This window comes from Coregonus lavaretus (genome assembly GCF_964263955.1).
Source record: "Coregonus lavaretus genome assembly, contig: HAP1_SCAFFOLD_236, whole genome shotgun sequence".
NCBI lineage: Eukaryota > Metazoa > Chordata > Actinopteri > Salmoniformes > Salmonidae > Coregonus > Coregonus lavaretus.
Window position 1 is genome coordinate 90,756 of NW_028163050.1, and position 16,802 is coordinate 107,557.

Sequence of the window (16,802 nt, forward strand, 5' to 3'; positions counted from 1 at the left end):
CTGGGTTAGTTAGTAGAGTGAATGAATAGAAACAAGACTGGGTTTGTTAGCAGAGTGAATGAATAAAAACAAGACTGGGTTAGTTAGTAGAGTGAATGAATAGAAACAAGACTGGGTTTGCTAGCAGAGTGAATGAATAGAAACAAGACTGGGTTTGTTAGCAGAGTGAATGAATAGAAACAAGACTGGGTTAGTTAGCAGAGTGAATGAATAGAAACAAGACTGGGTTAGTTAGTAGAGTGAATGAATAGAAACAAGACTGGGTTTGCTAGCAGAGTGAATGAATAGAAACAAGACTGGGTTAGTTAGTAGAGTGAATGAATAGAAACAAGACTGGGTTTGTTAGTAGAGTGAATGAATAGAAACAAGACTGGGTTTGCTAGCAGAGTGAATGAATAGAAACAAGACTGGGTTAGTTAGTAGAGTGAATGAATAGAAACAAGACTGGGTTAGTTAGTAGAGTGAATGAATAGAAACAAGACTGGGTTAGTTAGCAGAGTGAATGAATAGAAACAAGACTGGGTTAGTTAGTAGAGTGAATGAATAGAAACAAGACTGGGTTTGCTAGCAGAGTGAATGAATAGAAACAAGACTGGGTTTGTTAGCAGAGTGAATGAATAGAAACAAGACTGGGTTAGTTAGTAGAGTGAATGAATAGAAACAAGACTGGGTTTGTTAGTAGAGTGAATGAATAGAAACAAGACTGGGTTAGTTAGCAGAGTGAATTAATAGAAACAAGACTGGGTTAGTTAGCAGAGTGAATGAATAGAAACAAGACTGGGTTAGTTAGTAGAGTGAATGAATAGAAACAAGACTGGGTTAGTTAGCAGAGTGAATGAATAGAAACAAGACTGGGTTAGTTAGCAGAGTGAATGTATAGAAACAAGACTGGGTTAGTTAGCAGAGTGAATGAATAGAAACAAGACTGGGTTTGCTAGCAGAGTGAATGAATAGAAACAAGACTGGGTTTGTTAGTAGAGTGAATGAATAGAAACAAGACTGGGTTAGTTAGTAGAGTGAATGAATAGAAACAAGACTGGGTTTGTTAGTAGAGTGAATGAATAGAAACAAGACTGGGTTTGTTAGTAGAGTGAATGAATAGAAACAAGACTGGGTTAGTTAGTAGAGTGAATGAATAGAAACAAGACTGGGTTTGCTAGCAGAGTGAATGAATAGAAACAAGACTGGGTTAGTTAGTAGAGTGAATGAATAGAAACAAGACTGGGTTTGTTAGCAGAGTGAATGAATAGAAACAAGACTGGGTTAGTTAGTAGAGTGAATGAATAGAAACAAGACTGGGTTTGTTAGCAGAGTGAATGAATAGAAACAAGACTGGGTTTGTTAGTAGAGTGAATGAATAGAAACAAGACTGGGTTAGTTAGCAGAGTGAATGAATAGAAACAAGACTGGGTTTGTTAGCAGAGTGAATGAATAGAAACAAGACTGGGTTTGTTAGCAGAGTGAATGAATAGAAACAAGACTGGGTTAGTTAGCAGAGTGAATGAATAGAAACAAGACTGGGTTAGTTAGTAGAGTGAATGAATAGAAACAAGACTGGGTTAGTTAGCAGAGTGAATGAATAGAAACAAGACTGGGTTAGTTAGTAGAGTGAATGAATAGAAACAAGACTGGGTTAGTTAGCAGAGTGAATGAATAGAAACAAGACTGGGTTAGTTAGTAGAGTGAATGAATAGAAACAAGACTGGGTTAGTTAGTAGAGTGAATGAATAGAAACAAGACTGGGTTAGTTAGCAGAGTGAATGAATAGAAACAAGACTGGGTTAGTTAGCAGAGTGAATGAATAGAAACAAGACTGGGTTAGTTAGTAGAGTGAATGAATAGAAACAAGACTGGGTTAGTTAGCAGAGTGAATGAATAGAAACAAGACTGGGTTTGTTAGCAGAGTGAATGAATAGAAACAAGACTGGGTTTGTTAGCAGAGTGAATGAATAGAAACAAGACTGGGTTAGTTAGTAGAGTGAATGAATAGAAACAAGACTGGGTTTGTTAGTAGAGTGAATGAATAGAAACAAGACTGGGTTAGTTAGCAGAGTGAATGAATAGAAACAAGACTGGGTTTGTTAGTAGAGTGAATGAATAGAAACAAGACTGGGTTAGTTAGCAGAGTGAATGAATAGAAACAAGACTGGGTTAGTTAGTAGAGTGAATGAATAGAAACAAGACTGGGTTAGTTAGCAGAGTGAATGAATAGAAACAAGACTGGGTTTGTTAGCAGAGTGAATGAATAGAAACAAGACTGGGTTAGTTACTAGAGTGAATGAATAGAAACAAGACTGGGTTTGTTAGCAGAGTGAATGAATAGAAACAAGACTGGGTTAGTTAGTAGAGTGAATGAATAGAAACAAGACTGGGTTAGTTAGTAGAGTGAATGAATAGAAACAAGACTGGGTTTGTTAGCAGAGTGAATGAATAGAAACAAGACTGGGTTAGTTAGTAGAGTGAATGAATAGAAACAAGACTGGGTTAGTTAGTAGAGTGAATGAATAGAAACAAGACTGGGTTTGTTAGCAGAGTGAATGAATAGAAACAAGACTGGGTTTGTTAGCAGAGTGAATGAATAGAAACAAGACTGGGTTAGTTAGTAGAGTGAATGAATAGAAACAAGACTGGGTTTGTTAGTAGAGTGAATGAATAGAAACAAGACTGGGTTAGTTAGCAGAGTGAATGAATAGAAACAAGACTGGGTTAGTTAGCAGAGTGAATGAATAGAAACAAGACTGGGTTAGTTAGTAGAGTGAATGAATAGAAACAAGACTGGGTTAGTTAGCAGAGTGAATGAATAGAAACAAGACTGGGTTTGTTAGTAGAGTGAATGAATAGAAACAAGACTGGGTTAGTTAGCAGAGTGAATGAATAGAAACAAGACTGGGTTTGTTAGCAGAGTGAATGAATAGAAACAAGACTGGGTTTGTTAGTAGAGTGAATGAATAGAAACAAGACTGGGTTTGTTAGTAGAGTGAATGAATAGAAACAAGACTGGGTTAGTTAGCAGAGTGAATGAATAGAAACAAGACTGGGTTAGTTAGCAGAGTGAATGAATAGAAACAAGACTGGGTTTGTTAGTAGAGTGAATGAATAGAAACAAGACTGGGTTAGTTAGCAGAGTGAATGAATAGAAACAAGACTGGGTTAGTTAGCAGAGTGAATGAATAGAAACAAGACTGGGTTAGTTAGTAGAGTGAATGAATAGAAACAAGACTGGGTTAGTTAGTAGAGTGAATGAATAGAAACAAGACTGGGTTTGTTAGCAGAGTGAATGAATAGAAACAAGACTGGGTTAGTTAGTAGAGTGAATGAATAGAAACAAGACTGGGTTAGTTAGTAGAGTGAATGAATAGAAACAAGACTGGGTTTGTTAGCAGAGTGAATGAATAGAAACAAGACTGGGTTAGTTAGCAGAGTGAATGAATAGAAACAAGACTGGGTTAGTTAGTAGAGTGAATGAATAGAAACAAGACTGGGTTAGTTAGCAGAGTGAATGAATAGAAACAAGACTGGGTTAGTTAGTAGAGTGAATGAATAGAAACAAGACTGGGTTTGTTAGTAGAGTGAATGAATAGAAACAAGACTGGGTTAGTTAGTAGAGTGAATGAATAGAAACAAGACTGGGTTAGTTAGTAGAGTGAATGAATAGAAACAAGACTGGGTTTGTTAGTAGAGTGAATGAATAGAAACAAGACTGGGTTTGTTAGCAGAGTGAATGAATAGAAACAAGACTGGGTTAGTTAGCAGAGTGATGTGACAAACAACACTGGGTTTGTTAGTAGAGTGATGTGACTGATCAACACTGGGTTAGTTTGAACCAGAGTCATATGTAGAGAATATCCCTGGCTGTGATTGGGACTATGGTTACAACTAAGGAAAGTGTTGGAGATAAGGTAAGAGTTCAAGGTTAGGGTCAAATATTAGACATGGGGTTGGATAAGGCTGTGAATGTGTCAGGGGATATGTTTCTTTAAAAAGTGTTAATACAAATTCTGGTTTACACACAGTGCACTGAGTATTGTGTTAGAGAAATCCATCGCTGTGGTACTCACCTTCATGGACTCAATATAGAGGACGTATTCTCGGAGCACTGGCAGGAAGTCTTCGCTCATGTCCTCGGTGAGTTGGTCCAGAGCGCTGGAGCAGTTAGCTATGCAGCCGGACACGCCCTCCAGGGGCTCCTGTAGCTCCGCCTCCACCGCCGCCCAGGTGGCGTAGACTGGACCGTACTCCCTCAGCTCTACTAGGTACTCTACAAACACACACAGTCAGAGGGGAAGAGCAAGGGACACAGTCAAAACCCAGGTGGCGTAGACTGGACTGTACTCCCTCAGCTCCTAAATCTACTTTAGGGAGGGAGGGAGGGAGAGAGAGAGGGGAAGAGAGAGAGAGAGCGAGAGAGCAGGCCAGCTGGTGGTGACTAGACCAGGGTTTTCCAAACTTGGTCCCCCAACTCATCATCAAGCTTTCATTATTTGAATCAGCTGTGTAGTGCTGGGGTAAAAACCCAAACCCAGGGGGGAAACCCTGGGCTACACCACACTCCCTCAGCTCCAAAGGGTACTTTAGAGAGGGAGGGAGGGAGACAGAGAGGGGGGGGGGGGGAGACAGAGAGGGAGGGAGGGAGACAGAGAGGGAGGGAGGGAGACAGAGAGGGAGGGAGGGAGACAGAGAGGGAGGGAGGGAGGGAGACAGAGAGGGAGGGAGGGAGGGAGACAGAGAGGGAGGGAGGGAGGGAGACAGAGAGGGAGGGAGGGAGGGAGACAGAGAGGGAGGGAGGGAGACAGAGAGGGAGGGAGGGAGACAGACAGAGAGGGAGGGAGACAGAGAGGGAGGGAGGGAGACAGAGAGGGAGGGAGGGAGGGAGACAGAGAGGGGAAGAGAGAGACAGAGAGGGAGGGAAGGAGACAGAGAGGGAGGGAGGGAGACAGAGAGGGGAAGAGAGAGACAGAGAGGGAGGGAGGGAGACAGAGAGGGAGGGAGGCAGACAGAGAGGGGAAGAGAGAGACAGAGAGGGAGGGAGGGAGACAGAGAGGGGAAGAGAGAGACAGTCTGATAGAGTCCCAGCACAGAGAGACAGAACAGAACAGAGTTAAGTATTAACAAGACAGACATGTTACCTACCGGACTGTTCTTTGATGATTCTCTGTGCTATCCTGTCGATAGTACCCAGCTTCAGTGTGAACAAATCCAGGTAGTCTCCCATAACAGAAAACTCCATGGGTCGGCCCCTCAGCTTGTACCCTCCTGTCACGTACTTCACCGACTCCCCCATCTTAGAGAGCAGGGCTAGGCCTTGTCTCTTATTCAGGTCCTGGGGAGAAAACACAACACGCAGGTTAACACCTCAACACGCAGGTTAACACCTCAACACGCAGGTTAACACCTCAACACGCAGGTTACCACCTCAACACGCAGGTTACCACCTCAACACGCAGGTTACCACCTCAACACGCAGGTTAACACCTCAACACGCAGGTTAACACCTCAACACGCAGGTTACCACCTCAACACGCAGGTTACCACCTCAACACGCAGGTTACCACCTCAACACGCAGGTTACCACCTCAACACGCAGGTTAACGACACAACAAGCAGGTTAACACCTCAACACGCAGGTTAACACCTCAACACGCAGGTTAACACCTCAACACGCAGGTTACCACCTCAACACGCAGGTTAACACCTCAACACGCAGGTTAACACCTCAACACGCAGGTTAACACCTCAACACGCAGGTTAACACCTCAACACGCAGGTTACCACCTCAACACGCAGGTTACCACCTCAACACGCAGGTTACCACCTCAACACGCAGGTTACCACCTCAACACGCAGGTTACCACCTCAACACGCAGGTTACCACCTCAACACGCAGGTTACCACCTCAACACGCAGGTTAACGACACAACAAGCAGGTTAACACCTCAACACGCAGGTTAACACCTCAACACGCAGGTTACCACCTCAACAAGCAGGTTAACACCTCAACACGCAGGTTAACACCTCAACACGCAGGTTAACACCTCAACACGCAGGTTAACACCTCAACACGCAGGTTAACACCTCAACAAGCAGGTTAACACCTCAACACGCAGGTTAACACCTCAACACGCAGGTTAACACCTCAACAAGCAGGTTACCACCTCAACACGCAGGTTACCACCTCAACAAGCAGGTTACCACCTCAACACGCAGGTTACCACCTCAACAAGCAGGTTACCACCTCAACACGCAGGTTACCACCTCAACAAGCAGGTTAACACCACAACACGCAGGTTAACACCTCAACACGCAGGTTACCACCTCAACACGCAGGTTAACACCTCAACACGCAGGTTAACACCTCAACACGCAGGTTAACACCTCAACACGCAGGTTACCACCTCAACAAGCAGGTTAACACCTCAACACGCAGGTTAACACCTCAACACGCAGGTTAACACCTCAACACGCAGGTTACCACCTCAACAAGCAGGTTAACGACACAACAAGCAGGTTAACACCTCAACACGCAGGTTAACACCTCAACACGCAGGTTAACACCTCAACACGCAGGTTAACACCTCAACACGCAGGTTAACACCTCAACACGCAGGTTACCACCTCAACACGCAGGTTAACACCTCAACACGCAGGTTAACACCTCAACACGCAGGTTAACACATCAACAAGCAGGTTAACACCTCAACACGCAGGTTAACGACACAACACGCAGGTTAACGACACAACAAGCAGGTTAACACCTCAACACGCAGGTTAACACCTCAACACGCAGGTTACCACCTCAACAAGCAGGTTAACGACACAACAAGCAGGTTAACACCTCAACACGCAGGTTAACACCTCAACACGCAGGTTAACACCTCAACACGCAGGTTAACACCTCAACACGCAGGTTAACACATCAACAAGCAGGTTAACACCTCAACACGCAGGTTAACGACACAACACGCAGGTTAACGACACAACAAGCAGGTTAACACCTCAACACGCAGGTTAACACCTCAACACGCAGGTTACCACCTCAACAAGCAGGTTAACGACACAACAAGCAGGTTAACACCTCAACACGCAGGTTAACACCTCAACACGCAGGTTACCACCTCAACAAGCAGGTTAACGACACAACAAGCAGGTTAACACCTCAACACGCAGGTACACCTCAACACGCAGGTTACCACCTCAACACGCAGGTTAACACCTCAACACGCAGGTTAACACCTCAACACGCAGGTTAACACCTCAACACGCAGGTTAACACCTCAACACGCAGGTTAACACCTCAACAAGCAGGTTAACGACACAACAAGCAGGTTAACACCTCAACACGCAGGTTAACACCTCAACACGCAGGTTACCACCTCAACAAGCAGGTTAACGACACAACAAGCAGGTTAACACCTCAACACGCAGGTTAACACCTCAACACGCAGGTTACCACCTCAACACGCAGGTTAACACCTCAACACGCAGGTTAACACCTCAACACGCAGGTTAACAACGCAACAAGCAGGTTAACACCTCAACACGCAGGTTAACACCTCAACACGCAGGTTAACACCTCAACACGCAGGTTAACACCTCAACACGCAGGTTAACGACACAACAAGCAGGTTAACACCTCAACGTCCAGGGTAGGGGAGGGAATGGCCGGCAGGGATGTAGCTCAGTTGATAGAGCATGGCGTTCGCAACGCCAGGGTTGTGGGTTCGATTCCCACGGGGGGCCAGTATAAAAAAATATGTATTCACTAACTGTAAGTCGCTCTGGATAAGAGCGTCTGCTAAATGACTAAAATGTAAATGTAAAATGTAACACGCAGGTTAACACCTCAACACGCAGGTTAACACCTCAACACGCAGGTTAACACCTCAACACGCAGGTTAACACCTCAACACCCAGGTTAACACCTCAACACGCAGGTTAACACCTCAACACGCAGGTTAACACATCAACACGCAGGTTAACACATCAACAAGCAGGTTAACACCTCAACACGCAGGTTAACGACACAACACGCAGGTTAACGACACAACAAGCAGGTTAACACCTCAACACGCAGGTTAACACCTCAACACGCAGGTTAACACCTCAACACGCAGGTTACCACCTCAACACGCAGGTTAACACCTCAACACGCAGGTTAACAACGCAACACGCAGGTTACCACCTCAACACGCAGGTTAACACCTCAACACGCAGGTTAACAACGCAACAAGCAGGTTAACACCTCAACACGCAGGTTAACACCTCAACACGCAGGTTAACACCTCAACACGCAGGTTAACACCTCAACACGCAGGTTACCACCTCAACACGCAGGTTAACACCTCAACACGCAGGTTAACACCTCAACACGCAGGTTAACACCTCAACACGCAGGTTAACACCTCAACACGCAGGTTAACACATCAACAAGCAGGTTAACACCTCAACACGCAGGTTAACGACACAACACGCAGGTTAACGACACAACAAGCAGGTTAACACCTCAACACGCAGGTTAACACCTCAACACGCAGGTTACCACCTCAACAAGCAGGTTAACGACACAACAAGCAGGTTAACACCTCAACACGCAGGTTAACACCTCAACACGCAGGTTAACACCTCAACACGCAGGTTAACACATCAACAAGCAGGTTAACACCTCAACACGCAGGTTAACACATCAACACGCAGGTTAACACCTCAACACGCAGGTTAACACCTCAACACGCAGGTTAACACCTCAACACGCAGGTTACCACCTCAACAAGCAGGTTAACGACACAACAAGCAGGTTAACACCTCAACACGCAGGTTAACACCTCAACACGCAGGTTACCACCTCAACAAGCAGGTTAACGACACAACAAGCAGGTTAACACCTCAACATGCAGGTTAACACCTCAACACGCAGGTTACCACCTCAACACGCAGGTTAACACCTCAACACGCAGGTTAACACCTCAACACGCAGGATAACAACGCAACAAGCAGGTTAACACCTCAACACGCAGGTTAACACCTCAACACGCAGGTTAACACCTCAACACGCAGGTTAACACCTCAACACGCAGGTTAACGACACAACAAGCAGGTTAACACCTCAACGTCCAGGGTAGGGGAGGGAATGGCCGGCAGGGATGTAGCTCAGTTGATAGAGCATGGCGTTTGCAACGCCAGGGTTGTGGGTTCGATTCCCACGGGGGGCCAGTATAAAAAAATATGTATTCACTAACTGTAAGTCGCTCTGGATAAGAGCGTCTGCTAAATGACTAAAATGTAAATGTTAAATGTAACACGCAGGTTAACACCTCAACACGCAGGTTAACACCTCAACACGCAGGTTAACACCTCAACACGCAGGTTAACACCTCAACACGCAGGTTAACACCTCAACACCCAGGTTAACACCTCAACACGCAGGTTAACACCTCAACACGCAGGTTACCACCTCAACACGCAGGTTAACACCACAACACGCAGGTTAACACATCAACAAGCAGGTTAACACCTCAACACGCAGGTTAACACCTCAACACGCAGGTTATCACCTCAACACGCAGGTTAACACCTCAACACGCAGGTTAACGACACAACAAGCAGGTTAACACCTCAACACGCAGGTTACCACCTCAACACGCAGGTTACCACCTCAACACGCAGGTTAACACCTCAACACGCAGGTTAACACCACAACACGCAGGTTAACACATCAACAAGCAGGTTAACACCTCAACACGCAGGTTAACGACACAACACGCAGGTTAACGACACAACAAGCAGGTTACCACCTCAACACGCAGGTTACCACCTCAACACGCAGGTTAACACCTCAACACGCAGGTTACCACCTCAACACGCAGGTTAACACCTCAACACGCAGGTTAACAACGCAACAAGCAGGTTAACACCTCAACACGCAGGTTAACACCTCAACACGCAGGTTAACACCTCAACACGCAGGTTAACGACACAACACGCAGGTTAACGACACAACAAGCAGGTTAACACCTCAACACGCAGGTTAACACCTCAACACGCAGGTTAACACCTCAACACGCAGGTTAACACCTCAACACGCAGGTTAACGACACAACAAGCAGGTTAACACCTCAACACGCAGGTTACCACCTCAACAAGCAGGTTAACGACACAACAAGCAGGTTAACACCTCAACACGCAGGTTAACACCTCAACACGCAGGTTAACACCTCAACACGCAGGTTAACACCTCAACACGCAGGTTAACACATCAACAAGCAGGTTAACACCTCAACACGCAGGTTAACGACACAACACGCAGGTTAACGACACAACAAGCAGGTTAACACCTCAACACGCAGGTTAACACCTCAACACGCAGGTTACCACCTCAACAAGCAGGTTAACGACACAACAAGCAGGTTAACACCTCAACACGCAGGTACACCTCAACACGCAGGTTACCACCTCAACACGCAGGTTAACACCTCAACACGCAGGTTAACACCTCAACACGCAGGTTAACACCTCAACACGCAGGTTAACACCTCAACACGCAGGTTAACACCTCAACAAGCAGGTTAACGACACAACAAGCAGGTTAACACCTCAACACGCAGGTTAACACCTCAACACGCAGGTTACCACCTCAACAAGCAGGTTAACGACACAACAAGCAGGTTAACACCTCAACACGCAGGTTAACACCTCAACACGCAGGTTACCACCTCAACACGCAGGTTAACACCTCAACACGCAGGTTAACACCTCAACACGCAGGTTAACAACGCAACAAGCAGGTTAACACCTCAACACGCAGGTTAACACCTCAACACGCAGGTTAACACCTCAACACGCAGGTTAACACCTCAACACGCAGGTTAACGACACAACAAGCAGGTTAACACCTCAACGTCCAGGGTAGGGGAGGGAATGGCCGGCAGGGATGTAGCTCAGTTGATAGAGCATGGCGTTCGCAACGCCAGGGTTGTGGGTTCGATTCCCACGGGGGGCCAGTATAAAAAAATATGTATTCACTAACTGTAAGTCGCTCTGGATAAGAGCGTCTGCTAAATGACTAAAATGTAAATGTAAAATGTAACACGCAGGTTAACACCTCAACACGCAGGTTAACACCTCAACACGCAGGTTAACACCTCAACACGCAGGTTAACACCTCAACACCCAGGTTAACACCTCAACACGCAGGTTAACACCTCAACACGCAGGTTAACACATCAACACGCAGGTTAACACATCAACAAGCAGGTTAACACCTCAACACGCAGGTTAACGACACAACACGCAGGTTAACGACACAACAAGCAGGTTAACACCTCAACACGCAGGTTAACACCTCAACACGCAGGTTAACACCTCAACACGCAGGTTACCACCTCAACACGCAGGTTACCACCTCAACACGCAGGTTAACAACGCAACACGCAGGTTAACAACGCAACACGCAGGTTACCACCTCAACACGCAGGTTAACACCTCAACACGCAGGTTAACAACGCAACAAGCAGGTTAACACCTCAACACGCAGGTTAACACCTCAACACGCAGGTTAACACCTCAACACGCAGGTTAACACCTCAACACGCAGGTTACCACCTCAACACGCAGGTTAACACCTCAACACGCAGGTTAACACCTCAACACGCAGGTTAACACCTCAACACGCAGGTTAACACCTCAACACGCAGGTTAACACCTCAACACGCAGGTTAACACATCAACAAGCAGGTTAACACCTCAACACGCAGGTTAACGACACAACACGCAGGTTAACGACACAACAAGCAGGTTAACACCTCAACACGCAGGTTAACACCTCAACACGCAGGTTACCACCTCAACAAGCAGGTTAACGACACAACAAGCAGGTTAACACCTCAACACGCAGGTTAACACCTCAACACGCAGGTTAACACCTCAACACGCAGGTTAACACATCAACAAGCAGGTTAACACCTCAACACGCAGGTTAACACATCAACACGCAGGTTAACACCTCAACACGCAGGTTAACACCTCAACACGCAGGTTAACACCTCAACACGCAGGTTACCACCTCAACAAGCAGGTTAACGACACAACAAGCAGGTTAACACCTCAACACGCAGGTTAACACCTCAACACGCAGGTTAACACCTCAACACGCAGGTTAACACCTCAACACGCAGGTTAACACCTCAACACGCAGGTTACCACCTCAACAAGCAGGTTAACGACACAACAAGCAGGTTAACACCTCAACACGCAGGTTAACACCTCAACACGCAGGTTACCACCTCAACAAGCAGGTTAACGACACAACAAGCAGGTTAACACCTCAACACGCAGGTTAACACCTCAACACGCAGGTTACCACCTCAACACGCAGGTTAACACCTCAACACGCAGGTTAACACCTCAACACGCAGGATAACAACGCAACAAGCAGGTTAACACCTCAACACGCAGGTTAACACCTCAACACGCAGGTTAACACCTCAACACGCAGGTTAACGACACAACAAGCAGGTTAACACCTCAACGTCCAGGGTAGGGGAGGGAATGGCCGGCAGGGATGTAGCTCAGTTGATAGAGCATGGCGTTTGCAACGCCAGGGTTGTGGGTTCGATTCCCACGGGGGGCCAGTATAAAAAAATATGTATTCACTAACTGTAAGTCGCTCTGGATAAGAGCGTCTGCTAAATGACTAAAATGTAAATGTTAAATGTAACACGCAGGTTAACACCTCAACACGCAGGTTAACACCTCAACACGCAGGTTAACACCTCAACACGCAGGTTAACACCTCAACACGCAGGTTAACACCTCAACACCCAGGTTAACACCTCAACACGCAGGTTAACACCTCAACACGCAGGTTACCACCTCAACACGCAGGTTAACACCACAACACGCAGGTTAACACATCAACAAGCAGGTTAACACCTCAACACGCAGGTTAACACCTCAACACGCAGGTTATCACCTCAACACGCAGGTTAACACCTCAACACGCAGGTTAACGACACAACAAGCAGGTTAACACCTCAACACGCAGGTTAACACCTCAACACGCAGGTTACCACCTCAACACGCAGGTTAACACCTCAACACGCAGGTTAACACCACAACACGCAGGTTAACACATCAACAAGCAGGTTAACACCTCAACACGCAGGTTAACGACACAACACGCAGGTTAACGACACAACAAGCAGGTTACCACCTCAACACGCAGGTTACCACCTCAACACGCAGGTTAACACCTCAACACGCAGGTTACCACCTCAACACGCAGGTTAACACCTCAGCACGCAGGTTAACAACGTAACAAGCAGGTTAACACCTCAACACGCAGGTTAACACCTCAACACGCAGGTTAACACCTCAACACGCAGGTTAACGACACAACACGCAGGTTAACGACACAACAAGCAGGTTAACACCTCAACACGCAGGTTAACACCTCAACACGCAGGTTAACACCTCAACACGCAGGTTAACACCTCAACACGCAGGTTAACGACACAACAAGCAGGTTAACACCTCAACACGCAGGTTAACACCTCAACACGCAGGTTAACACATCAACACGCAGGTTACCACCTCAACACACAGGTTAACACCTCAACACGCAGGTTAACACCTCAACACGCAGGTTAACACCTCAACACGCAGGTTAACACCTCAACAAGCAGGTTAACACCTCAACACGCAGGTTAACACCTCAACAAGCAGGTTAACACCTCAACACGCAGGTTAACACCTCAACACGCAGGTTAACGACACAACAAGCAGGTTAACACCTCAACACGCAGGTTAACACCTCAACACGCAGGTTAACACCTCAACACGCAGGTTAACACCTCAACACGCAGGTTAACACCTCAACACGCAGGTTAACACCTCAACAAGCAGGTTAACACCTCAACACGCAGGTTAACACCTCAACACGCAGGTTAACACCTCAACACCGTGGTCCTCTGTAGCTCAGCTGGTAGAGCACGGCGCTTGTAACGCCAAGGTAGTGGGTTCGATCCCCGGGACCACCCATACACAAAAAAAATGTATGCACGCATGACTGTAAGTCGCTTTGGATAAAAGCGTCTGCTAAATGGCATATTATTATTATTATTAACACGCAGGTTAACACCTCAACACGCAGGTTAACACCTCAACACGCAGGTTAACACCTCAACACGCAGGTTAACACCTCAACAAGCAGGTTAACACCTCAACACGCAGGTTAACACCTCAACACGCAGGTTAACACCTCAACACGCAGGTTAACAGCACAACACACAGGTTAACAGCACAACACACAGGTTAACACTATTCCTGTGTTGATTAGACATAGAAGGAATCGTGAGCATGCACCCTATAAAGTCAACTTGTATAATCTGTTAACTGTAACATGTCAACCTACTAGTCCAGGAACACCTATTATATATATTAAGCTCTTTACTTAATATCAGATATCTCACCAACAAATCATTCTTGGTAAATGACATTATGATATCGTACAACCTAGATTTGATGTTTCTCACTGAAACGTGGCTAACAGAAGACTGCAGTGCTGCCATTCTTAACGAGACGGCACCTGAAACATGTGGCTATATGAATACATGTCGAAATGGTAGGAAAGGAGGAGGAGTGGCTGCCCTATTCAAAGATACATTCCAGTGCAAAGAAAATACACTAGGTCATTTTATTTATTTTGAATACCTCTGTTTTACATTGAAGGGTACCCCCAACATTTTGTTTTTAACCATTTACAGACCTCCACGATATTCTGCAAATTGTATTGATGGTTTTGCTGAACTACTCTCTGTTATATCAGTTGATTATAACTTGTTTATTTTTACAGGGGATTTTAACATCCAGACAACAATGCCAAATGACTTTTTGCACTACTTGACACTTTTGATCTCACTCAACATGTGAAAGAGCGCACACACACTCAAGCCCACATTCTAGATCTGGTTATCTCTAAAGGTCTCGATATTTCCTCTGTCATGGTTAAAGACATGGCCCTGTCTGATCATTTCTGTGTCTTTTTTGAATCACTTATCACCCCGAATGTTCCAGTAAAACTCAGTTTCTGTTAAGAAAAGGTACATTAATGAGAATACCAATGCTCAGTTCATGGAAGCCATAGCTATCTCTCCAACAATAAGTGCTGAGTCAGTTGATGTACTCCTGGATAATTTTAATGCCAAAATATTGAATGTCATGGATCGTGTTGCACCGGTAAAGGTAAAGAAAACTATGAGCAAACAGAAAACACCACGGAGAAGCACCATGATGGTGAAGCGCCCTGAAGAGAGAATCAAGGACAACGGAACGTAAGTGGAGGAAAACTCAACTTCAAATTCACTTTGACATCTATAAACAAAGCCTTGGTAGCTTCAACAATGAGTTACGCAGGGCCAGACGGCAACATTTAATGATCAACAAGAATATCACCAATACCCGCACTCTATTTGTCATGGTCGACAAGCTTACAAACCCAATAAAGCAGATGCCTTCAGAACTCATGTCCACTGTGAAAATGTAAATGAATTTGCGTGTTTCTTTAGTGAAAAAAATTATAAGTATAAGACGGACCATCAAAAGAACTCTGTACCGTCGCCACGACCACCAAGACATAACTTGGTTATTATGTCGCATTTTAATACAATTGATCAAAAGTCCCTAGAAGAAACAGTTCGACATCTTAAAGCTTCCACTTGCTGTCTCGGCACACTGCCATCAGACTTTTTTTTTAACAATTTTTAACTCTGATAACAATGGACTTACAGCAAATAGTTAATAGCTCTCTGCAATCAGGCATTTTCCCAACGTCTCTAAAAACAGCTGCCATTAATCCCCTATTAAAAAAAGAGAACACTGGATGCATCTATACTGAACAACTATAGACCTGTATCAAATCTCCCTTTTATAGCCAAGATCATTGAGAAGGTTGTCTTCAATCAACTCAGCAATTTTGTGACCTCATGCGGTCTCTTAGACAAATTTCAGTCAGGTTTCCGACCTCACCACAGTACTGAAACGGCCCTGATTAAAGTTTTAAATGATATACGGCTGAATACTGATTCTGATAAAATAACAGTTCTGGTTCTATTAGATCTCAGTGCATCATTTGACACTGTCGATCATGGAACACTTATAGATAGGCTGGAAAAGTGGGTAGGACCCTCCGGGACAGTCCTTGATTGGTTCAGATCTTATCTAGATGGCCGGAGTCACCATTGGTAATCATGAATCTGATAGGGTGGCTATGACATGCGGAGTTCCACAGGGATCAGTTCTCGGACCGATTCTGTTTAATCTCTATATGCTACCTCTGGGCCAAATGTTACAGAAGAACAACATTAACTACCACAGCTATGCTGATGATACTCAAATATATATGGCTCTCGAACCGTATGACAACAGCTCAATAGACTCTCTGTGTCTCTGTATAGAGCACATAAATACCTGGATGAACCTAAATTGTCTACAATTAAACCAAGATAAAACTGAGATTATTGTGTTTGGCAACAAAAATAAAAGAACAAGTATTAGTAAAGAGCTGGATTCTCGGGTCCTTAAAACCAGCGATCAAGTGCGTAATCTTGGTGTTCTGATAGACTCAGACCTCACATTTAACAGTCATATCAAAGCGGTCACCAAAACAGCATTCTATCATCTAAAAAATATAGCCAGAATCAAAGGCTTGGTGTCCCAAAAAGATAAAGAGAAGCTCATCCATGCTTTTATCTCCAGTAGGGTCGACTACTGTAATGGCCTCTTAACAGGACTCCCGAAAAAGACTGTAAAAC

The 16,802-nt window shown here is 45.3% G+C and overlaps 1 protein-coding gene across 1 annotated transcript in view; it reads right to left on the reverse strand.

Annotated features, from left to right (window-relative positions):
- LOC311118545 (sorting nexin-30-like) overlaps window positions 1–16,802 on the reverse strand; it is a 61,872-nt gene that overhangs the window by 17,886 nt on the left and 27,184 nt on the right. Inside the window, exons 4-5 of the mRNA XM_084193337.1 lie at window positions 5,131–5,320; window positions 4,059–4,258 (exon numbers count right to left, since the gene is read on the reverse strand). Of these exons, the coding sequence (XP_084049463.1) occupies window positions 4,059–4,258; window positions 5,131–5,320 (390 nt within the window). The remainder of the gene's footprint in view (window positions 1–4,058; window positions 4,259–5,130; window positions 5,321–16,802) is intronic.